Source organism: Anabrus simplex, chromosome 2 (assembly GCF_040414725.1).
Source record: "Anabrus simplex isolate iqAnaSimp1 chromosome 2, ASM4041472v1, whole genome shotgun sequence".
In the NCBI taxonomy this organism is placed as follows: domain Eukaryota; kingdom Metazoa; phylum Arthropoda; class Insecta; order Orthoptera; family Tettigoniidae; genus Anabrus; species Anabrus simplex.
The window spans coordinates 74324262-74349490 of record NC_090266.1 but is presented as its reverse complement, the minus strand read 5'-3'; the positions used below and the strand labels follow the sequence as shown (position 1 = coordinate 74349490).

At 37.5% G+C, this 25229-nt stretch overlaps 1 protein-coding gene across 1 annotated transcript in view; it reads right to left on the bottom strand.

The window, feature by feature from the left end:
- Positions 1-25229, bottom strand: part of trio (trio Rho guanine nucleotide exchange factor) — a 1596874-nt gene that overhangs the window by 767070 nt on the left and 804575 nt on the right. Inside the window, exons 27-28 of the mRNA XM_067140202.2 lie at positions 17830-18054; positions 2120-2380 (exon numbers count right to left, since the gene is read on the bottom strand). Coding sequence (XP_066996303.2) covers positions 2120-2380; positions 17830-18054 — 486 coding nt within the window. The remainder of the gene's footprint in view (positions 1-2119; positions 2381-17829; positions 18055-25229) is intronic.

Genomic DNA, 25229 nt, shown 5'->3' with positions numbered 1-25229 from the left:
GACGCAAGGTCCTTTGTAGAGAATACTTGACAGTTGAATGGAACATCGTTTCTATGTATGCCTAGAATGTTGTACACGTTCTCCCGTTATAGCAGTGTTAGCTTGTCCATAAATATGGAGAGAATGAAACAATTCTTCACACGTTCAAGATTTTACTCAAGCATTCTACATTAATCGAACTTGCTTACTTGCTGTTCAACCAGCATTTTTACCTTGTATACTATCAAACTGAATCTTATTTTTATTATTGAAAAGTTTTAATATATACAAAGATTTTAGTTAATCCACACTCCTTTTTATTTGTTGAATGTGTAGAAACACTTGTATATATTGCGAAAACTTTGTAAATATTAAGGCTCCTTTTCGTCTTGATTGTTAATTTAGCATCAATACTGGTGTGTTTTGATGTTATACTTACATTTTATCCCCATTACATGGGAAGATGACAATATACAACCATCTAAAATCTTAGGTTATAAATCAACCAATTCAACCATCCACTGTTAATCTGTGATCCAACAAAATGTATCAATTAATCATAAATTTTTGTCAACAATTAGTTCTTATGGGACAATCTTACTTATGTAAACATCTGGTTCAGAGCTCTGACTAATTTAGAGAATTGAGTGGCTGATGATGCTTGCTAGGACAAGCAAAACATGTACCACAGCAACCTAAGTAGAATAATTATATCCTAGTCACAAGGATTGTAAAGTATTGGAAAGTCGATATCAATAAATCAATTGTAAAAATATTGATATACCGAAATTCAATCCGGTGAAATAATGAGATTAATCACTTGTAGCATACCACTTAATCGAGCAGCTTGTCTACTTTCTCCCAGCCCTTGCCAGCCCAAACTTTGCAACATTTTGTAATGCTATTCTTTTGTTGGAAATCACCCAGAACAAATCGAGCTGCATTTGGATTTTTTCCAGTTGCTGATTCAAGTAATCCTGGTGAGGGTCCCATGCATTGGAACCATAGGCCTACTGCATACTGCAGCTCCACGACATCACACAAATTATTGAATAGTTTTGTCCGTCCAACCCGTGCAACGAAAACACACATGAAAGTCATGCGGTAGGTCTGTGTTTTGTAGTTAACAAATGTCTGCCTCCATAGTATACTGTAGCCCTGATGATGTCATACAAATAGGTGAACAATTTCATCTGTCCAACCCGTACATTGCAAACACGCATCAGTCGTGCAATAGACTCAGAATACAATCATAAATTTGTTAAAGAATAGTGTACAGTACATGTACAATTTGTAGTTCTTAATACCCAGAATTCACTGCACGAAATGGGAGGCTATCACATACTGGATGCCCCCTCACATTTGTGGCTAAAAAACAGAAGAAAAGAGGGTCTAATATGCGAGGAAATATGGTGAAGTATTCTCCAAGGTAATGAAAAGCAATTTAATATTTGGTATGGTAAGGTACTTATGGTCCAGAATGCTAGATGGAAGTGCCTTTTAAACCAAATGTCTAAATATTTGTTAATTTGAATAAAGTTTTTGGTTCAAGCCCTCACAGCAAACAACAACTGTTCTAATTATGTCTGATGTGTGGATATTCTATTTCTTTTTTTTTTTACTACACATCTATCAATTTATCTCTCAGATGAGAAAATATCTAGCATTTGTACAATCAGACTTCATACACTAATTCTTTGTACATATTATTACACACCCCATCCCCACCTGCAAGAACTGAGGGTATTTCTACATCATATTTATAATGGTAACATTTATCTGAAACAATTTTCTTTTATTAGAACAGTTTAAGTGCATCACAGGACGGAAGTCATTTGCAAATTGTGAAGAAGTTACAGTTTCTCATTTCACATGGCAAGGACCCAAACAACTAACGTGTATCAATTTAATGGCTTATTTCCTTCATCTTTCAGTTGATAATTGTAACAGCTTTCCAGAAGCCAGAGTTTGATATAATCCATGCATGTACTTCAGTGCAGTGAGGAATAGAATTAACAATCCACTCTGCTGACTTACCATGAGTGTATCTTTTTCTCACAGTAACGATATAAAATACAATAAACAAAGTCAAAGGAAGTCTAGGATCTTAATGTGAATATTATTTTACTTTGATGCCTACCATCAGCTTATTCTTGTAGAGATATTTTGCCTTGCCACTGGAATCTTTCACTTCCTTGCTAAATAACAGGTACAGTTCAAAGAGAAAAATATGACGCTCTCGGCCCTTTCGTATTATCTGCTTTGGATCCCACACGTGGAAAGTATCTTGTAAGATAACTTCGCCCAACTTATCCAAGCTTACATCACAGCCATCCAGAAGAGACAGATGCATAGCGTCATTGGCTTTCTTTGGCACATTTAACATCACCTCCAGACCATCCTGAAAATAAAGAAAATATTAAAGTTATCATTAATTCCAATTAATTGAATGTTCCCTAATAAAATCTTAGAAAACCTAAATCTAATTAACATGAATCACTGTAGAACTAGATCTCAAGAAACATTTCGAACAAAGGTTAAGGCAAGTGTACCACGATACAAAAACTGAGCAGAGTCAAGTGTGAATGAATTAATGTCAAACTTTTTGCTATTTCGTTTACATCACACCAACACAAACAGGTTTTATGGCAACAATGGGAGAGGTCAGGACTAGAAACAGGAAGGAAGCGACCGTGACATTAACTAAGGTACCACAGAAAACCTTCTTGAGGGCTGCCAACAGTGGGGTTCGAACCCACTATCTCCCAAATGCAAGCTCACAGCTGCCTGACCTGAACCACACAGCCAACTTGCTCAGTAAATCAAAATTTCTATACAGTGGACGCCGTTTACTGTAATCACGGATAATGTTATCAACCGTATTATATAATCACTTTTATTAAGTCCCATACGGACAAATATTGAAACAATGAAAATCTTCCGTTTATTGTGATCATGAATTCAGTTTATGTTATCACATTTGCTTTCAAGGATTTCGTTCTCAAGTATGCGAGCAGAGTGCATGCAAAGAAAACGCTGCCAACCTTTAAAAACCCATTTTTACACTGCGTCTGTCTTCAAGGTCATCTTCACGTCTCATCTTTTATAGCAGGTGTACGGTAGAAAACTGGTCAGCGCAGTTCCTGCATACACTTTCTCTTTTGCTTGTTCCCTTACGGTAGTTTAGCCAAGGACCACTAACTCGAGTCTTACTACAGATTTCGCACTGTGAAGTTCTTAGCGTTGTAGTGCAGTGATGGCTAGTGTGAAAAGCAAATGTAAAGACTTAACCATTTATGAGAAACTTTCAATTATAAAACGTTATGACAAATTGCCTACAAGTCAACTCAATGCTGCTGTGGAGTTTCGAATTTTGCAACCTCTTCAGTGCAAGCTATCGAAAAATCGAGACAATATTCTTACGGCTGCAGAAGAAAAACTTTAACTGTAAGCAAAATCGTAGTGGAAAAGACGGTAAAGTTGAATCAGCTTTAAAACTTTGGTTTTCAAATGTTTGTGAGAAAGATGCTTGTGTTGATGGTCCTCTGAACCAGCAACAGGCCAAAGAACTAGCAAAATATTGGGAAAAAATAATTTTGTAGCGATGGAATGATGGTTTCACCTTTGGAAGAAACGAGAAAATATAGTGTACAAACAAATGCATGGTGAGCAGAAGGACACTGATTCTGTCGCTGCAGAGAGGTGGATAGAAGAGGAGTGGCCTAAATGTGCTTCTGAATTCCCTCCCGATTGTGTGTATAATGCTGATGAGACTGCACTGTATTATCGCTCCTTGCCTGAACACACTAACTTGCTCAATAATGAAAGTGCTAAAGGCTGTACAACCTCCAAGGAACTAGTAACAGTTTTATGTTGTTACAAGATACGATCATTCCGTATTGACGGTTTTCACATTACTTCACTTTACCTTTGTAAAGTTTTATGTTGTGCGAGTAGGTCTGGCGAAAAGAAAAGACTGTTAGTGATTATTTTAAAGGCATCAGTAAGTTTCCAGTGGCCTATCATTCTAACTCTAATGCGGCTACTGAAATGGGATAAAAGGCTGGACCATACAATAGATTTGCTGGCTGACAACTGTGCAGCACACATTGTGAATTGTGAGCTCAAGAACATCAATGCGGTTTTCTTACTGGTAAATACGACTTCATTAATTCAACCATGTGATCAAGGCATCATTCACACCATGAAAGTGTATTATCACCATGAAATGTGCACAAGAATCTTAGAAAGCAGAGGACTCGCACAAAACTAGTGCCAATGTCCTTGCCAAAACAAGTAGCGTTCTCGATGCCCAACATCTTCTAGCCATGTCATGGGATAATGTCTCAGCACATACAATAAGGAACCGTTTCCGGCATGGGGAGATTTTTAAAGAGCGTCAACAGAAGTAGAGGAGAATGTTGAACTTCGTCCAATAGGCTTAAAGGAAGATGAATTCAGGAACGGATGAACACTGATGAGGGCATCATTACTGATGGGAAACAGACAGGAGACAACATATGTGAGGCAGTTACTTCCGCAGAATTAGATATGAGAGGTGAAGAACATGGAGCAGAAGATAACGATGCTGATGATGACGAAGTTGCATCAATTTCATAACTTCGCGATGCTTCTCAATGTTCTTGGTCAGCATTAATTTCTGGGCCCTAATTGGAGAAAATAAATTTAAATGTGATTGGTAGGTGAAGGAAAAAGATCGGACGCTCATTGGCTGTTGTAAGGTTTCCCAATTTCCGGAGAGAAGCGTTTCACTAGAGCCTTGCTCTTCCTAGGCGTCTTTTCTGTTTGACCAGTGAAGGGAAAGGTTGCCTTCAAGGTAATGGGTTTTCTTGGCACCTCCAACAGGTAAGCACTTAGTTGTTTTTCATTTTTCAGGTTATCTTCAAATGTAGTATCCCGTTTAATTTCTTTTGCCGGAGCTTACCCGTGTTTTCCTTCAGCTTCCAAATTAGCCTTTTTGGTAAGTCGCGTCACATTTGTAAAGAGACAGTTCCCTTTTGTTGATTTTGTAAATTAGATATTCAATGCCTCTCGATGTAATCATAATATGTAAATTTCACCCTGGGGCTGTCTCATTAATTCTGCTTCATCTTGGAGTATTAACCTTTAGCACGGGCACCCTTTCTCAGAAGTGTTTTTGAGGGGGCTACCTACTGAAGGTGCTCTGCACCGAGATTATATTTTAAACGTTGTTCTCTTTCTTACATGTACATCTTCATAATAGTGTAACGTTACCTTCCTTTTCTTTCTTTCCGACTGTTTCATGTGTTTTAAAAGTGTCGGCACGAACAGCGGAACGTTGTGTGCGATGTTCCGGTATAAGATTAGGTAACTAAATGCTACCCTCGGGGTAAATTGTAATTTCTGCTGGATTTCTGTTTTCAAATTTTAATGGTGTATTTTTTTATTTATTTACGTTTTAATTTTCATCTAAATTTGTTAAGTAAAGTTTAGGATTACATTTGACTTCGCTTCTTGAGCATTGCCAATACCTTCCACCGCCTGGATATGGTTCCCAGCCGTTTCCCCTGTTATCCTTTCTTAGCCATCATGTTGGTTATCCTGTTACTATTTTCTGTGCTTAATGTGCTTATAGTTTTAATTTCGTACATATTGTCATGTCTCGTGTTAGTGTGCAACTATGTGAATGCACAAGGATAGCAAACATTAATATTTTTATTATTCCTATTACTTGCAACCTTCCTTATTTTGGAGGTTAAAGAATGGTAGCGGAGCATGGTTGCTGAAGAAGGAGAGTTGATGGTGATAAGGTGATTATAACCTAAAATTTAATTCAAGTATTATCTCGTATTGTTTCTTTTTTTTTTTTTTTTTTTTGCACCATGTTTCGTGCTATCCCAGGTCCGTTCCATTTGAGGAAGGAGGAATTAGCTTATGAACTTCGTATTCGTAAGTTGAATTTGACAGGAAGGGTTAAAGATGACACGAGCTTGTTAAAACAATCACTAAATGAACCTGTTTTCGTCCCCGGATTATCAGCAGATGAGTTGTGCGCATCTTTGTCGATTGTTAGAGATAAAATCGTAGAATATAAAGCCATTATTGTGTCATTTTGTTCTTCTAAACCGTCTGATGCTCAGTTAACACGTGCGAGAGGTGAAGTGCAGCATTACGTGGACAGGATTCGCGACCTGTTAGCTCATAATTTATCTGAAAATTAGCGGAGCGAGTGCGAGTTGTTATTATTGCAGTTTTGTGATATTCTTGATTAAATTGTTGGATTGCTGGAAGGTAGTTGATTGCCTAGCTCAAGTTCAATAGTTAGTGTGCCTGTTCAATCTGAGACGTGTGACAGTGATACTATTTCTGTATCTACTGCTTCACAAATTAGTACAGTGGTAACTTGTAATAATATTCCCCTGCAATCTTCTGCTGTATTTACTAGTGCTTCTCTGCCCATGAATAATAATAGTGGTGCCTCTTGTACGCAAGTTACCGAGCTCGATAGCTGCAGTCTCTTAAGTTCGGCCAGTATCCAGTATTCGGGAGATAGTAGGTTCGAACCCCACTGTCGGCAGCCCTGAAAATGGTTTTCCGTGGTTTCCCATTTTCACACCAGGCAAATGCTGGGGCTGTACGTTAATTAAGGCCACGGCCGCTTCCTTCCCACTCCTAGCCGTTTTCTGTCCCATCGTCGCCGTAAGACCTATCTGTCGTAATCTATAATTTTCATTTCCGTATTGACAATTGCACAATTAAAAATAGGAGAGGATTTCCACCAATCAATACTTATTTATTGTATATATTAAATTACAGGACCGGTTTCGACCTCATATTCTAGGTCATCTTCAGCTGAACCATACATACATATTTATATAATGAAGCTTTGATTAAGATTGTGGTGTTGAAGGAATGCCATATGATGATGATGTACATTTAGTTACATACAAATGTCTTAGCGTGAACTGGCGTATATGTCATTCTGTACAATATTGCAACTGTATGTCTAAAATGTTGAAGGTCTTAAAACTAGTGTATAAAACACGTCTTTTCCTAAACTAACTTATATATATGTACAAGATAAAAACAATATATAAAAACACTTCATGCATATGAACATTCGTTCTTGCTTGGTGGTCAATACATCGACTAACTTCCGTATTTAAGTCTTATTCACAGTTGTGCACTTCAGCTGCTATTCTTAGAGTTTGTAAAATTGCATGGATAAAAGTTTTGTCTTCCTGTGCGTATGTGAGATAAAACACTTTCAATTTAAAATAGGTGCCAAATGTATGGATGAAATTCAAGTAAAATATGTTCAGCTCTGCTGTGTGTGTTGCCCTTTTATTAGAACCAATTCATGTTGTCTTTTTGGCGTCCGTAAATGAGGATGATATTGGTTTCAAAGTAGTGGCTGATAGTGTAATACGTCCTTCTAAATCTGCGTACTCTTCTCCCATATTCCTAGTCCCTAAACCACAGGATGGTTTTCGGCCTGTAATAGACTATCGGATGTTGAATAAGCGAGTTGTGCTTCAATCTGTTCTGCTTCCTGACTTACACTCTTGTTTCTCTTGGTTTGCTAATGCCAAAATTTTTACCACTTTTGATTTGAATCAGGCGTACTATCAGATACCTCTTGCTGAGGAATCCAAGCATCTCACGGCTTTTGCTACTGACTGGAACCTCTATGAATTTGAGCGCGTTCTGTTCGGGCTGGCGACAGGAGCCGCTGTTCTCACTCGGCTGCTGGATAATGTGTTGTCAGACATTAAATTCAAATTCGTTTATAATTATCTTGATGATTCAGTAATTTTTAGCGAAACTTTTCAAGAACACCTTGCTCATATCAATGAAGTCCTTGAAAGACTCCGTAAAGCAGGACTAACCCTTAAGGCTAGCAAAGTTACTTTCGCACAGCCTCAGATGTCGGTCCTAGGCCATATCGTGTCCGAGAAAGGCGTTTCTGTTGACCAATCTCGTACTGCAGCTATCCAAAATTTTCCAGCTCCTAAAGATGTCAAAGCTGTCGCTAGGTTCGTTGGTATGGTCAATTTCTTCCGTAAATTCATCCCCAATTTCGCTGAAAGAGCAGCTCCAATAAATGCCTTGAGGAGAAAAGATGCTAAATTTGAGTGGGGTGATGCCCAACTTGAAGCTTTCTATGATCTGATATCTGCTTTATGTAATGCTCCTGTGCTGGCGATGCCAGATTTTTCTAAACGTTTCATCCTCCAAACCGATGCCTCATCTACAGGTATATCTGGTGTTCTCCTTCAGGAATTTGAAGAAGGACGTTGTCCTATTTCTTATGCTTCCCATAGTCTAAATCCTGCTGAACGCAACTATTCTATATATGAATTGGAAGCCTTAGCTGTTGTTTTCTCTTTGGAAAAATTTAGAACGTATCTTGAACACCTACCTTTAGATCTTGAAACGGACAATCAGGCGTTGAGTTGGGTACTGGCCAAGCCAAGAAGAACTGGTCGTCTTGCACGTTGGGCAGTACGCATCTCAGCTTTTCAATTTGAAGCTCGTCACATTTGTGGAACTCAAAATGTTGTTGCTGACATTCTTAGTATGATGTTCTACCCTGGCAGTTCTGATCCTCAATCAGAGCCTGCTGATCCCTCTCCTGAACAAGTTTCGGCCTTTGTTAATGTGGTTTTGACCAATTCCCCGGTCCTTTTCAAAGATATTTCTAAACATCAGGAAGACAATCCTGAATTCAAGGGTATTATTGACAAGATTAAGTCTGGTGAACATGTCAAACCATAGGTCATAAAAAATGGTGTTCTGTGTTGTCCTGCTCGTGGTCGCAGAGACTCCAAAATTGTTGTTCCAGCTAATTTAGTTCCTGCTCTTTTCAAATATTTCCATGAATCCCCTGTTGGCAGACACCTTGGTGTATTTAAAACCAGAGAGAAAATTCGTAAGCATTTCATTTGGAAATCTATGGATGGTGAAATTCGCACCATGGTCAAATCTTGCAAAACCTGTAACATTAGTAAACCCGCTCCTAATACTCGCCTTGGTCTGTTGTCATCTGAGCAAGCTTCTCGCCCGGTGGAGAGACTATTTATAGACTACATTGGACCATTCCCGCGATCACGGACCGGCCATCGTTTGATACTTGTGTGTGTTGATGTGTTCTCGTGTTTTATATGTCTGTTTCCTACTCGCATGGCTAATGCTAGTACTACTATTTCTTGCTTAACCCTTTCGCACTCAGCGCACCAATCTATCGGCGCGAGGGGTTATGGCGAGAAAGCTCACGGCGCTGATATATCGGCTCTGTCTTATTTACGGATTTTGTTCATTTGCGTAGCTGTCAAATCGTAACAGTTGATCGTGACGGTACCTTAAAACATTGAATTTGCGTTTAACTCAACAGATATATCCACCAGCCCTGCAAAATATTTTTATTTTCGACAAATGAAATCTGTTGACCGTGAATGTTTATGTTGTGGTTATTTGAAGTTGTTATTGCGTGGATCTGTTTTGATTGGCTTATGAATTCAACTAGTTGATCTTGCAATGAGTTTTGTTTATAGTTCATTTTGTCTCTTTGGTATATCGTGTGTTCGATGTACTTCGTAAACTACAATTTTATTCCTTTCCATAACTCCGTTGTTGCACGTGCTTGCGTCATCTTTTTGTCGTAATGGCTCGGCCATATTCAAGGCCGAATGAGGCCGATATCCTTGAATTTTCAGCTGATTTAGACAGTAATACTGACCTCCTTTTGCCGAAAGTGATTCCCGTTATATGGGAAGTGAGACGGTCGTAACTGCTCACCGTGCATCGGACCGCGAAGACCTGACATCGATGACCATTACATGTACACTGAATAACTATGTCATGTTTCAAGAGTGAATTGCAGCACACACATCATATTGATATCAAATTATTCAGAATTAAGTGTTCTTTCTTTCACGTCTAAGAGTAAAGCAGGAAGACGCAATAATGTCTGATTTTTCTGTCATTGAAAACCATAATTTATTTTTTAAATTTATTTTCGAAATTTAATAATTTTTTGGGGCTTAACCAATAACAATACATCCTAGGTATATTCATTTCTGAAATGCTCATAGTTTCCTGTATTAGTGTGATTTATTTTATTTTAATGTGTGTTAAGCTGTTTACGTGGTAAATTTTTGTAATTTGCTTTGGAAAATCACAAAAATTAGCCTGAGTGTCTTCGAGCAAACCCCTGCATATAGGCTGAGTGCCAAAGGGTTAAAACAGATCTTTGCTTCATTTGGACCCTGTCAATTTTGGTGAGTGATAATGCTAGAGCTTTTACATCTGTGCAGTTCCGTAATTTCTGTTTTGACCTATCTATTTCTCATGTAACTACCACACCTTATTATCCCAGGCCTAATTATGCGGAAAGAGTCAATCGGAACCTAAGATCTGCTCTTATTGCATACCATTCTTCTGACCACTCCAAGTGAGATTCTTCGCTTAATTGGCTATCATTTGCTTTCAATACTGCTGTTCATGAAAGTCACAAGCAAACTCCTGCTTCATTGATGCTAGCGTTCACCCCTAATTCTCCACTTTCTAATCTGTGGTCCATTAACGATCTTCTGCCTGATGTCGCTAATCCAGAAACGATCCGTGCTGCTTGGCACCGTGCGCGTGAAAATTTGAAGGTCTATTACGCTAAAGTTCAACGTAACTATAATCACGGGCGAAGACCGCACAATCTATCTGTAGGTGACCAGGTCTATGTAAAGACTCATCCCATTAGTAGTGCTGTGGACCATGTAATTAGTAAGTTATCCCCCAGATTTCGAGGTCCCTGCACGATTTTGAAATTTTTAACCCCTGTGTCATTGTTGGTCAGTGATCCTGAAAGAAAGAGGATCAGCCGTGTGCATTTATCTCAGATAAAGATTCCCTAGGTATGAGATAATACTTTAGAAACTATTTTTGTTTTGGGGTAGTTATAAGGAATTAGTTGTAAGCAAATTTTAATTAATTGGTGCGCATCATTTTTCGGGTTCTGTAGTTAATAATTTAGTTAAGTCACCTTAGTTGTAATGGGAAGGGTCATTTATGATCATATTAGGTGTATTTTAGGATGTATATTGGGTAGAATTAAGATCTTCATAACTAGGGATTGCTGTCCAAATTTTGGAATCAGGGTAAACTCAGGTAGAGTTTTTTTAGTTCTTTTAACCATTTTCTAAATTTTATTTTGAAGTTATCTATAGTGCTTGCCTATAGGGGGGGCTAAGGTAGTCTCAAACCTGCGGGGGAACCTCCCAAATGAAGGTCGTGGAGACACCGGTTGGGTGCCTCCAAGCTCTTGTCCACCAGGGTGGCTTTAGCTTTTGAAATTTCCTGTCTGCTGCGGATAAATTTCTGTTGCAGTGGCTGGAGGGGGTTACAATCCCCGTTTTTTCTGTCGTGCCTAGTGGAGAGGTGCGTTATGTCTTGGGCTCTGCCGATCTGCACTGCAACCCAGTGACCAGATGTCCAGGTGACAATTACTGTTCCTGCCTGACAACCAGACGTCCCTAGCCAAAAGGGGCACCGTCTGCATGGTGGTGACTATCATCCCATGCCAAAGATCCTGATTAAATATTTACCGGACAGACACTGACGTGGCCATGGGTGGCACGTAATCTCATCTATACTTGGACATTTCAATCAACAGCGCTGTAACCAGATATTGTACTTATGCCAATCGTGCTAGACTGTGCTCAGTTGCCCGGTTTGAACTGTTATGTGGAGGCTGAAGACTTCGGCCAGTGTTGTCAGTCGCATAAGCAGCAAGAACTCGTGGTGCTATAGTGTAAATAAAGGAACAAACTCAAGAACTCAATCTAGAAGATGTCTTTCTTATTTTGTGTCCAGATTTTTTAATTTCCAGGGAACGTTTGTCTTTTTTTTAAAAAAGAAGAAAATAATTCAGTGTTGGTGTTTGACGGACATGAGAGGAACAGTAAAAAGGAAATTTTTTATATCTTTAGTGTATATTTTATGTGCTTTCTCTTTCAGTGAACATTATGTTATATGTCCTTTGTTTTTCAGTGAAGTTTTTCCTTGGTTCTTCAGTGATTTTTTTTTAAGTGATTAGTTATTTTTAAAATTATGCAGAAATTGGACTGCTAAAATAAAGTGAATAAAATTTTTATTTTTGGAGCTGTGCTCCAAATTAAAGGGGGGGGGGGGGGGTGTGTGTGTGTATGTAGTGATTACTTGGACTCGGAAGACGGCGAGGAATTGTATATATTTTATGGATTAATTTGGCATTGTCTCTCCTCGGTATGTGAATTTTGGAATTGTTTGATTTTCGTATAGCTTCAAGATTTTTTCTTTATCATGGGAAATGTAAAGTAAGATATAATATTTTGGAAACATACTGTAGAGTACACGTGCCAGATCGGCATGGATATGTCAGGATATTGCATCAATTTCGTAACTTCACGATGCTTCTCAATGTTCTTGGTCAGCATTAATTTCTGGGCCCTAATTGGAGAAAAACTTAAATGTGATTGGTAGGTGAAGGAAAAAGATCAGACGCTCATTGGCTGTTGTAAGGTTTCCTGATTTCCGGAGAGAAGCGTTTTGCTAGAGCCTTGCTCTTCCTAGGCGTCTTTTCTGTTTGACCAGTGAAGGGAAAGGTTGCCTTCAAGGTAACGAGTCTTCTTGGCACCTCCAACAGGTAAGCACTTAGTTGTTTTTCATTTTTCAGGTTATCTTCAAATGTAGTAGCCCGTTTAATTTCTTTTGCCGGAGCTTACCCGTGTTTTCCTTCAGCTTCCAAATTTTATTAGAATGACTTAGCCTTTTCGGTAAGTCGCGTCACATTTGTAAATAGACAGTTCCCTTTTGTTGATTTTGTAAATTAGATATTTGACGTCTTTCGATGTAATCATAATATGTAAATTTCACCCTGGGGCTGTCTCATTAATTCCGCTTCATCTTGGAGTATTCACCTTTAGGACGGGCACCCTTTCTCAGAAGTGTTTTTGAGGGGGCTACCTACTGAAGGTGCTCTGCACCAAGATTATATTTTAAACGTTGTTCTCTTTCCTACATGTACATCTTCATAATAGTGTAACGTTACCTTCCTTTTCTTTCTTTCCGACTGTTTCATGTGTTTTAAAAGTGTCGGCACGAACAGCGGAACGTTGTGTGCGATGTTCCGGTATAGGATTAGATAACTAAATGCTACCCTCGGGGTAAATTGTAATTTCTGCTGGATTTCTGTTTTCAAATTTTAATGGTGTATTTTTTTATTTATTTACGTTTTAATTTTCATCTAAATTTGTTAAGTAAAGTTTAGGATTACATTTGACTTCGCTTCTTGAGCATTGCCAATACCTTCCACCGCCTGGATATGGTTCCCAGCCGCTTCCCTGTTATCCTTTCTTAGCCGTCATGTTGGTTATCCTGTTACTTTTTTCTGTGCTTAATGTGCTTATAGTTTTAATTCCGTACATATTGTCATGTCTCGTGTTAGTGTGCAACTATGTGAATGCACAAGGGTAGCAAACATTAATATTTTTATTATTCCTATTACTTGTAACCTTCCTTATTTTGGAGGTTACATGGTGGATTTATAAGAAGTCTGTCTGCGAGAGCACATTCACTGAGAACATAATTACGTGCCGTCGCATGTTCTTATTGTTCCAATGTGGCATACTTTGCCCTACCTGTGGTTTACGAAGCTTGGAACATGTACGATGTAGGTAACTGGCCACAGACCATCATCTCCTCATCCTCGTCCAACCCAGCTATACCCAATGCAACGACGATCTTTTACAGGGTCAAATAAACAAATCAGTCCTTGGAAGCTATCAAGTATGCAACCTTACCACATCCCAGGAAACTGGCTGTTAAGAAAAATCTCCCCGCCCGCTTGCCATGTGAGCTACTGCGACACTTCACGTTCGGCGCCCACTTCTCAGCCTATACAGTACCGTGCCCCCGGTCTGTGCGTCCACCTCCTGCTTTAAAGTACGTGTTCTGCACATCTGTACTCGTTTTACGGGTTCATTCGAGGTGCCCATAATGAATTTATAGTGGCACTCACGATTCCTGCTGTCTTCTAGCTCGTAAACACACATCTTTCTTTCCAGGGATTCTTTCAGAATTGTAGTAAATGTGAAGGGATGAATAAAACTGGATCATAAGGGGCTGGTGGATCACCCGGTATATCAAATACTGAAGATATTACAGACATAATCATTGGTATTTTTAAACTGCTTTAAAAAAATAAAGAAATACATTTTTTCGGTGGGGGGAATCAACTTAAAGCAGGGATGAAACAGGAGTTGAACTATTTTCTTTTTATGAGGATAGTTGTCTCTCAAAAAACTGAAGATATTACAGACATGAAAATTGGTATTTGGAATATCCTTTAAGAATAATGTATTATTTTTTTTTTGGAAAATCCAGTTAGGTGGAGGTGGAAGGACTGATAACTGGGTGGAATCATTTTGATGAGGGTACTTATATCTCAAAAACTGAAGATATTACAGATGTGGAAATAGGTATTTGGAATCTCCTTTAAAAATAAACAAACACGTATTCTTCTGTTTTCGACTTGAGAGAGGACTGTTTCTCACATGTACAGTTCTATGTCGTATTCTCTCATCTTTTTTTGTCAGTGCCCAGGTCTGTGCTGCATATGTCAGTTTGGGGCAATAATACACCTCAGGCATCACCTCTTTACACTTCCTTCTTCCAAATCACACTCCTCACACTCTGGTAAAATGCATTTCCCTCTTGTAACTCCATGTACAATTCTGCATCAGTTCTCTCCCCAAGCACTTGAACCTTTCCACAAAAATAGGACTACTGTACTAAAACCATACTTAGGAGTAGATTCACGTGTTTATCCCATAAAAGGAGAGAAATCTGTCTGGAATTTAGGAAAAAATAAAACATTCAGTACTTACATATTACTTTTAACTATTACAAATTATTAATTATTATTATTAATTAATTAATTAATAATTAATTATGAATTATTAAAGGAGTTTTTATTTATGGGTCCATCTTTTCATTACACCTTAGAATAAACATTAAAAATGGGTGCTGAATTTAGTTATACAAGAAATTACAGAACATGTTTCAACGCTTATTGGGACATCTTCAGCTGGTTTTAAACAATTGAAGGGACATCTTAAAAGCTATACAAATATATACAAAATATTTTAAAAAATGATACAAATGATGACATGAGAAAACATGGATACTTAAAATGTTAAAAAAAAAAAAAAAACAACTTGTAATAATAATAATGTTATTTGCTTTACGTCCCACTAACTACTCTTTTACGGTTTTTGGAGATGCCAAGGTGCCGGAATTTAGTCCCGCAGGAGTTCTTTTACGTGCCAGTAAATCTATCGACACGAGGCTGGCGTATTTGAGCACCTTCAAATACCACCGGACTGAGCCAGGATCAACCTGCCAAGTTGGGGTCAGAAGGCCAGCGCCTCAACCGTCTGAGCCACTCAGCCCCGCTAAAAAACTTGTAGCGTCTGTCTTAATCTTAGGCAAGTGTTACACGTCTTTATCCAGAATCCGTGTACTCCCACACGAGCAATAGGCGTGTTTATCCGGAATTTTGAATTATGCGTTTTTCGGCCGTATGTTTCCTCTTAGGGTTGAAATATTAGCCGATAGATGTCAGGAGCGTATAGACAGGGCCTTTATTGAGGCTAAACACAGGGATTTGGAATTATAAAAAAGATGTTCCGAAGCGCAGTTTCCATGCTGGTGTACTTCGTTCAAGTCTGTTGACATTGTGGAAGTTGGTGTTTTGCCTTTTCTAGACATTATGTCACGGAAATATATTCAAAACGAGAGTGAAATAGAGTCACAATTATTAAATAGTAATGAACAATACCCGTCAATGTGCGATAATTAGTAGGAAAGTGAGGAAAGTGAAGTCGTTGCAAGTGAGTGCGAAAATAACCCAAGTGACAGAGCAGATACATATGATGTGGAAGTAGTTCTTACCGTTGGGATTAATCAATATGATCTGAAAGAAAGTAAGGAACTTAGGAAGCAGCTTGTTTTCTCCTTAGACCACGACAGGGTTGCTGTTAAGGGGAGAATTGCAGACGAGATTAGGTGAGGAAGAAAACTGTTGGACCCCCTCACGAGAGGCTTCAATGACTTCATTTCATGGCTCGCAGAGAGTAGAAGGGTTCTGTAGCCTGTGTTGTAGGTAAGGCCCAAAAAGTAAGAAAAGAGTCTATTTATTATTGTAAAACTTGCACAGCAAAGCCATTCTTACACCCTGATACATGCTTCGAAATGTATCACACAAGTGAAAGTTTCTAAACTGTCAGGGAAGACTGAACATCATGTGTATAAAATTGTATCATAATTACTAGTTAGATGGTTGCTGTAAATGTTTGTTAGTGAATTTTCCAGTTCAGTATTTATAGCAGTAGTCATAGTGAATTATGAAGTAAGGTAGAAAGTGAATTGCAGCTCAATTGTTTAGTGATCTTAATCGAGCCTACTTTGTGTTGTGCCTTGTGTCATTTTGCACTAAAACCAGCAGATACGGATTTATTTCTTCAAGATTATATGGATACCTACAATATGACCTCCTGAAATCAGGTATGAATGACTTAATAAACCTTATAGTAGTTAGATATTTGTATTTTCATGTGTGTTAAGAATAAAAAAATATTTTTACAAAAAAAAAAAAAAAAATAATAATAATAATTACACTCACAAGCAGAAACTTATCCGCTTGGCAAGGACTAAAAGCATCTTCTTGCTTCAGACTGAGTAAATGTTGGTAATGCCAATTAATATGATTTTTAATGAATTAATGAAAATTATGTCAGAATCAAAAAGTAATAAATCAATTAAAGCATGTGTCAGGCAACCTATCACATTCCCTCCCTTTCCCTTCTCCATGATTTCCCTCAAAACAACAGCTATCAACCGCTGCCTGCCAGTGTTCATTCGAACGTCAAAACGATGTGACATGGCGAGGATGGGACAGAGTCTGCTCAATGGAGACAGAAGGACGGGGAATGAGTATACTGCACCATCATTTACCCAGTTTGTTTTCTTCAACCTTGTTTCATATTCTCTATCAACACACTTATTTAGCTTTTCTTTATTTCTATCTATCTATCTAGATTCCATCAGACATAGTAAGAACTACAATACCATTAATATTAACAACAGAGTTTTGCATTGACACCTTTATTATCAAAAGTGCTCTGTTCTACAATCAAACTCTGTCCACCACATATGAACAAGAGGAATTCCTCCAACCTAGCCTGATAAATATTCAGACTTGCTTTATAAAGAAAATGTTCCAAAACCACACTGCCAACTTTTACTCAGTTTGAAGCAAGAAGATACTTTGAAGACATACACTACAAGTTATTAGTATTTTTTTAAGTATTCATGTTTTCTTATCAATCATCATTCGTACCATACTTTTATCATTTTTATATTTGTGTAGCTTTGAAGACGTGTTTTCAGTTGTTTAAAACCAGATGAAGATGGCCCAATTAGGGTTGAAACATATTCTGTAATTTCTTGTATGACTAAATTCAACATTCAACTTTAGTGTTTAAACCAAACTGTATTGAAAAGGGGGACCCTGTAAAAACAAATTCTTTTAAGAATTAATATTTAATTACTTCTAATTAGTTTTTGACCACAAATGAAGACTGCATCACCTAGTCTACTGACCAAAATAAAAAAGGAGAGAAGGAGAAAAACAACCTATAGGGAACATCTTTTAAGGATACAAACATGAAATATTGTTATATGAAAATGATATACTGATTAAAAACCCTATTACCAGAGCACTATGTAGTGGCATGGAGATGAACATTAGAGAGCATTTTGTTCTGTGCTTACTTTGATTTCTCCTTGGCCCTCCTCACAACAGGACTGTAGATCTTTAAGAAGTAGCTGATACTTGGTGATCCTCTGAACTGGCTTTATGAGGTATGCAGCAATGGGATGCTCCACTTTGTGCTTCTTTTGTAGCTCTTCAAAGAAGCTGCCACCATGCTGCACCAGCATAGAATTAGACTCGGGCTTGTTCTTACAATACTTCACATACATGTCAAATTTCTGTGCCTGCGGGGAGAAAGAAAAAAAGTTTTCAATCGAATGGAAGGCTTTTCAAAGCAAAACTTCTCCACAATCAGGTGTTTTAATAAGTCTTATGTTATGTCTAGCCTATACAAAATGATTAACAGCATTTTATGTTAAAAAATGACAATTATAAATAAGATAATGTAAAGAATCTATTCCAAATGAATGCCACATGGTTTACAAAAAGACTCTTGATACTGAAAATACTGAAAAACTGAGGGTAATGCAGTATAATGTGATATACAGTCGTTCAAATGACGAATTAGTGCATGGTATTGTATCTTCCTCACATTTAACATTGTATAAGACTTTTTAAAAAAATGCTATTTGTTCGGGGTGTCGACCTAGAAAGATCTCTTGCCCCTACTTGCACCATATGTGATGAACCTGCATGTATTTCGTAAATGGCAGAAGTGTAAAGTGTTCAATGTGAGGAAAGGAATGTTAAGGATGACACAAACACCCAGTCCCCAGGTCAAGGATATTAATCATTTACAATTAAAAACCCCTGACCCGGCCACGAATCGAACCCGGGGCCGCCGGGTGACAGGCGGACGCGTTGCCCCCTACACCGCGGGGCCGGACTGTATCAGACTTAATTTTAAATATTCATCATCCTCCTTTCCCCTTATCCAGCTCCTGCTGGGTCGGAGTATTTAGAATACTTCACCTTCCTCTCTTCTTCCGCCATTCCTCTTCCATCTTCTCCCTGTCCAGGTTTCTTCTTCTTGCACTCCTCTTTATTGGATGGATCCAACTTTTTCTAGGACTCCCTTTTGCTCTCTTTCTCTCGAACTTCATTTCCATCATCTGTTTTGGAATTCTTTCATTCTCCATTCTCTTTATATGTCCAAACCTTCTTAGTTTACTCCTATCAATTCTCTCATTTAGGTTTTCCATTCGGAACTCTTTTCTCACATCTTCATTTCTCAATTGTCCTTGTCCTTCCTACCATACTTCTTAGGTATTTCATACACTGGCTTGAATTCTACTCTCCTTCTTACTTGTCGCATAGGTAAATATGGGTAAACAAATACAATATTTGCTCGCATATAACTTGCACTTTTTTAACCAAAAATAAGTGTGAACATTTTCGGTGGCTGATATATGCGGGGATTTGTGTGCGACAGATCGTATTCCCAAAAAACGTAAAATTTGCATTAGGCTATTGAAATAAGACAACTGGCATACTTACCCTATTCACTGGCACTGACTTCAATCTCCGAGCTATTCTCGCGTGCATCACTCTGGTCACCATCCCATAGTGCATCATCCTGACTTCTGTCCAACGCATTTGCGATGTCCGTCTTGAAAAAACACTTCACAATAACGTCTGTCGACACCATAACCCATGCCCGCATAACCCAATCACACGAGTTCATAGGATAGCTTCTTTATTTTGCCTCGTGGATTCAGCTCATGCTCCCCTCCTGCCATCCATTTGACGTACAATTTACGTATATTGTCATTGAAGGGCTTGTTGACTGAAAGATCTAAGGGCTGTAGACAATGTGCGAGTCCACCAGGAATTACAACAATATCAATTTTCATTTCCTGAAGACGTTCCTTCGTGTCTTCCACCAAGTGTCTGCGGTAAATGTCCTACACTAGCATTGCTGGGCGTCAAAGCAGTGCTCCTGGCCGTGCTCCCCACACCATACGGACCAGTCCTGGACAAGAGCTGTGTCCATCCATCCATTCTCTTGAACCCGTACATGAATGCCTTTGGGAAACTTCCCTTTAGGCACCACTTTTCTTTTGAAAATAACGTACGGTGGCAATTTTCTTCCGTCTGCGGTTGTTGCTAGCATGATTGAAATAAGAACAATAAGTTAATTTATTAATTTGTCCACCTAATCAATATAATAAATCTTGTCTTTGTTGGATTACAATGACATGTTAAATAAAATGGTACATGTTTCGCCTTACATATAGGCTTCATCAGTCATGGGTTTAACCTTGAAATAAAATCAGGCACGTGATTTACCCTATTTTATAAAAAGCCTTGAAGAGACTTGAAAGAAAATTGACATATGGTACAACACTAGTACAATGTTGGTTTTAAAGACAAGGCTATGAGTGAGAAGTATTTACAATAGTAACATTAAAAGACTACTAATATGAGTAAAATGAATAAACTGACAGTTTGTTATAGACAAGTGGTAAAATTGCTGTAAAATGATGTTGACCGACTAGCGGTTGGAACTAGATAATAATGAAAATGACGATCGGAATCGTATTTTTAAAACATAATGTTGAATAAAATAAAGTTGAGAGATGGTCAAGTGACCTGTGATAATTTGTTTACATAAGTTAAAAGTCAATATCATATGGTGATGTTGTGGTTCACATTGATGAAGAAGTACGAAGTTGTCGTTGAAGGTTAATGTTGGACCTCTATGGACCATCTTATTTGATATGATGTTTATAATGTTGTTGACAAGCTGGTCAAAAAGGCATTGTGACAGTAGAATGTAGCTAACGTGTTGAATGTTGGATCAGAAGTAAAATCTGTAAAAGAAAACCAAAAGCGTGGTGTTGATTGTATGAAAAAATTGTAATAAAAATTTTACGTGAAAATCGTGTGCAATTACCATTTGACGATGGTGAGGGCAACTTGTTATGTTATGAGCTACAAGTTATTGACGACTGTCGAGCTCTTACCACGTGTGTTATAGCTGTAGGTTAGAATTGGAGGGGAATCTGTCTGTGAAGGCATGACTATGGGCTTGTTTGTAGTACTTGGAGGGGAGCTGCTATTGGTGTGTATTGCTGCGCGTATTGTAGCGGTGAGATGCCGTTGGAGGGAGCGGTATTAGAGTGGGTGTAGCTATAGGTCTATTGGTTGTACTTGAATGGGAGGTACTAGTGGTGGGGGGAAGGGAGGGGAGCATATTAATTGTTTTTTTTTTTTTTTTTTTTTTTTTTGCTAGGGGCTTTACGTCGCACCGACACAGATAGGTCTTATGGCGACGATAGGAAAGGCCTAGGAGTTGGAAGGAAGCGGCCATGGCCTTAATTAAGGTACAGCCCCAGCATTTGCCTGGTGTGAAAATGGGAAACCACGGAAAACCATCTTCAGGGCTGCCGATAGTGGGATTCGAACCTACTATCTCCCGGATGCAAGCTCACAGTCGCCATATTAATTGTAGAGGAGGTGGGAGTGCTTATTAATTTAAGGTTGAAAATTTTTAAGAATATATTGGTGAGGGGAATTGATTCTTGTAATAGTAATAAAATCTGCTCGTACAAGGGGCTTTTTTTAAATGAATGATATCGTTTGAATTCTTATCTTTGTCAAAGGAATATTAATAAATTTTCTTATTCTGTCATGAGTTTACTTTTTACGATTCTTTTGAGGATATGAAGGTCCTGTTCTATTCGCAGTGAATTTATTCCCTGTGTCCCTCATGTGGTTGGCCATTGCAGATAATTTATTGTGTTTTAGTGCATTGTAATGTTCGGCGTATCTGGATAAAATGCTGCGGCCAGTTTGGCCAACATAAGAAAAATTACATGTAGAGCATTTTAATCTGTATATACCTGATCGAGAGTAACGATTATCTGTGACGTTAATAGAGTTATGATTAAAGAATAAGTTACGATTAGTGTTTTTTGTAGTATAGGCTATTTTTACATCGTGCTTCATTAAGGGATTGGTAATTGGATGTATACTATGGTTAGTGAATGTGAATTTAGCGTATTTTGGTTTGACAGGTTTTAATGGAGTTAAATTTGTAGCTAGTTTTAATTTGGTTTTGTTGATGATTTTATTAATTGTATCAGTATTAAATCCATTGAATTTAGTTATTTCTTTAATGAACTGTAATACTTTTTTTAAATTACTATAAGACATAGGGATTTTTAATGCCCTATATATTAGACTGTGATAAGTGGCTTTTTTATGTGAGTTGGGATGTAATGAATCATTTTTTATGGTAGTTGGAGAAAAGGTGGGTTTTCTGTATATTTGGAAGTCAAACTCGTTTGATACTCATGTGATTTTGATGTCTAGGAAGTTTAAAGAGCTATTGATCTCATCTTCTTTAGTGAATTTAATGTTATTATCCAAATTGTTAAGAAATGATAACATGTTATCACTGCTGTCGATTTGTTTATCTATGATTGCTATGGTATCATCGACATAGCGATGCCAAAGACATAGTTCGTTGATATTATTAATTATTTTACTATGTTCGAGACTATGTAAGTATGTATATATATATATGAGCTAATATTCCAGATAACGGGTCTCCCATCGCCAAACCTTCCTGTTTGTAAATTTTGTTACTGAAGGTGAAGTAATTGTTGTTTAATACGAAGCTGAGTAATTTTAACCATTCATCAATTTTGATGTCACTTAATGTGACATGTTTTAACAGATTGTTCTTTATGATGTTAATAATATTATTGATAGAAATATATGTATACATGTTAGTGATGTCGAAAGAACATAAAACGTGGTTTGGTCGTGGATTGAATTTATTTAGGGAATTGCAAAGTTCGATCCAGTTTTTTATGGGGTTGGAATTGTGGGATTTGAAATGTTTTTTTAGGAATTTGTGTAGGAATTGAGAAATTTTATAGGTAGGACTATCCATACTATTAATTATAGGCTGAATGGGGAGCTCTTTTTTATGAATTTTGGGTAATGACCCTACTGTAGGTGATTTTGGGTTCATTATAGTTAATTTCTGATAATCTTGATCATTTAAAATAAAGGTAGAATTTTTAAGAAGGTTCTTTAAGTTGCGCTGTATTTTGTTTGTTGGGTCTTTTTGTTTGAAAAAAAAAAGTTCCTTTTTTTCTATGTAATCCTGCTTGTTCATTATTTTATTCAACATTATGCTTTAAAAATACGATTACGATCGTCATTTTCATTATTATCTAGTTCCAACCGCTAGTCGGTCAACATCATTTTACAGCAATTTTACCACTTGTCTATTGTAAATACTTTCCCCAATTATGAACTTCTCACTCATAGCCTTGCCTTTAAAACCAAGATTGTACGAGTCTTTTAACATGTCAATTTTCTTTTCAAGTCTCTTTAAGGCTTTTTATAAATTAGTTTTATCTTATTTATATGTAAATCAGGTGCCTGATTTTATTTCAAGGTTAAAGCCATGGCCGATTATGCTTATATGTAGGGCGAAACATGTACCATTTTAATTAACATGTCAATGTAATCCAACAAAGACAAGATTTATTGTATTGATTAGGTGGACAAATTAATAAATTAACTTATTGTTATTATTTCAATCAATTATCATCAATACGGATCAAAAATTATATTTATCACTTGTAATATTGCTAGCATGACCGTGCAATGCTATTCTCACACCCAGTGTTGATGGTGGTGTTGCACGGCATGTCGAAGTTTGATATAGATGTTTATTCCCATAGGGAATCTGAAATATTTGTTCCAAATGAGTAAATTTATAATACCAATATAAATGGTCCGTTATTGGACATTGTTTAACAAAGATACAAAAGTTGAAAACTAGAAAAGCAGCTGGAATTCATAAGATTTCAGGGGATGTACTAAACACAATGAGTCGGGATACAGTACGATATCTGAAGTACTTATTTGAATATTGTTTGCATTAAGGAGCTATAGCAAATGAATGGAGAGTTGCTAGAGTAGCCCCTGTGTATAAAGGAAAGGGTGATGGACATAAAGCTGAAAATTACAGGCCAGTCAATTTGACATGCATTGCATGTAAGCTTTGGGATAGCATTCTTTCTGATTATATTAGACATGTTTGCAAAATTAACAACTGGTTCGATAGAAGGCAGTTTGGGTTTAGGAAAGGTGATTTCACTGAAGGTCAACTTGTAGGATTCCAGCAAGACATCCTGGATTCAGGAGGTCAAATGGACTGTGTCGTGATTGACTTATCTAAAGCATTTGATAGGGTAGATCATGGGAGATTACTGGCAAAAATGAGTGCAATTGGACTAGACAAAAGAGTGACTGAATGGGTGGCTATCATTCTAGAAAACAGATCTCAGAGAATTAGAATAGGTGAAGCTTTACCTGACCCTGTAATAATTATGAGGAGAAATTTTCAAGGCCTTTATGTTTTCTTATATATATATATATATATATATATATAAATTATATGAGTAAAGAAGTGGAATCTGTGATAAGGCTTTTTGCAGATGATTTTATTCTGTAGAGAGTAATAAATAAGTTACAAGAGTGAGAAACTGCAAAAAGACCTTGATAATGTTGTGGTATGGCCAGTAGGCAATGGTATGATGATAAACGGGGTTAAAAGTAAAGTTATGAGTTTCACAAATAGGAAAAGTCCTCTCAGTTTTAATTACGGCATTGATGGGGTGAAAGTTCCTTTTGGGAATCAGTGTAAGTACCTAGGTGTTAACATAAGGAAAGATCTTCATTGGGGTAATCGCATATATGAGATTGTAAATAAAGGGTACAGATCTCTGTGCATGGTTATGAGGGTATTTAGGGGTTGTAGTAAGGATGTAAAAGAGAATGCATGCAAGTCTCTGATAAGACCCCAACTAGAGTATGGTTCCAGTTTTTAGGACCCTCACTAGGATTACTTGATTCAAGAACGGGGGGAAATTCAAAGGAAATCAGCTCAATTTGTTCTGGGTGATTTCTGACAAAAGAGTAGCATTACAAAAATGTTGCAAAGTTTGGGCTGGAAAGACCTGGGAGAAAGGAGACGAGCTGTTCGATTAAGTGGTATGTATTACAAGTAATGAAAATCATTGTGAATCCATATTGAAAGTAATCATATGATACAAGTAAGAAATTTATTTCTCTTACACGGCTGATGATGCCCCACAGGAAAGGGCGAAACATGTCCCAATTCTTATTTTTACTGAGGATTCAACTCTTTTAACATATTGAGTTGTATTGAATAGGTGGAAGAGAAATAAATTTCTTACTTTTATCATAAGTGGTATGTTCCGAGCTGTCAGTGGACAGATAGCATGGAATGACATTAGTAGGCGAATAAGTTTGAGTGGTGTCTTTAAAAGTAGGAATGATCACAATATTTAAGATAAAGTTGGAATCCAAGAGGACAAATTGGAGCAAATATTTGTTTGTACAAGGAGGAGTTAGGGATTGAAATAACTTACCAAGGGAGATGTTCAATAAATTTCCAATTTCTTTGCAA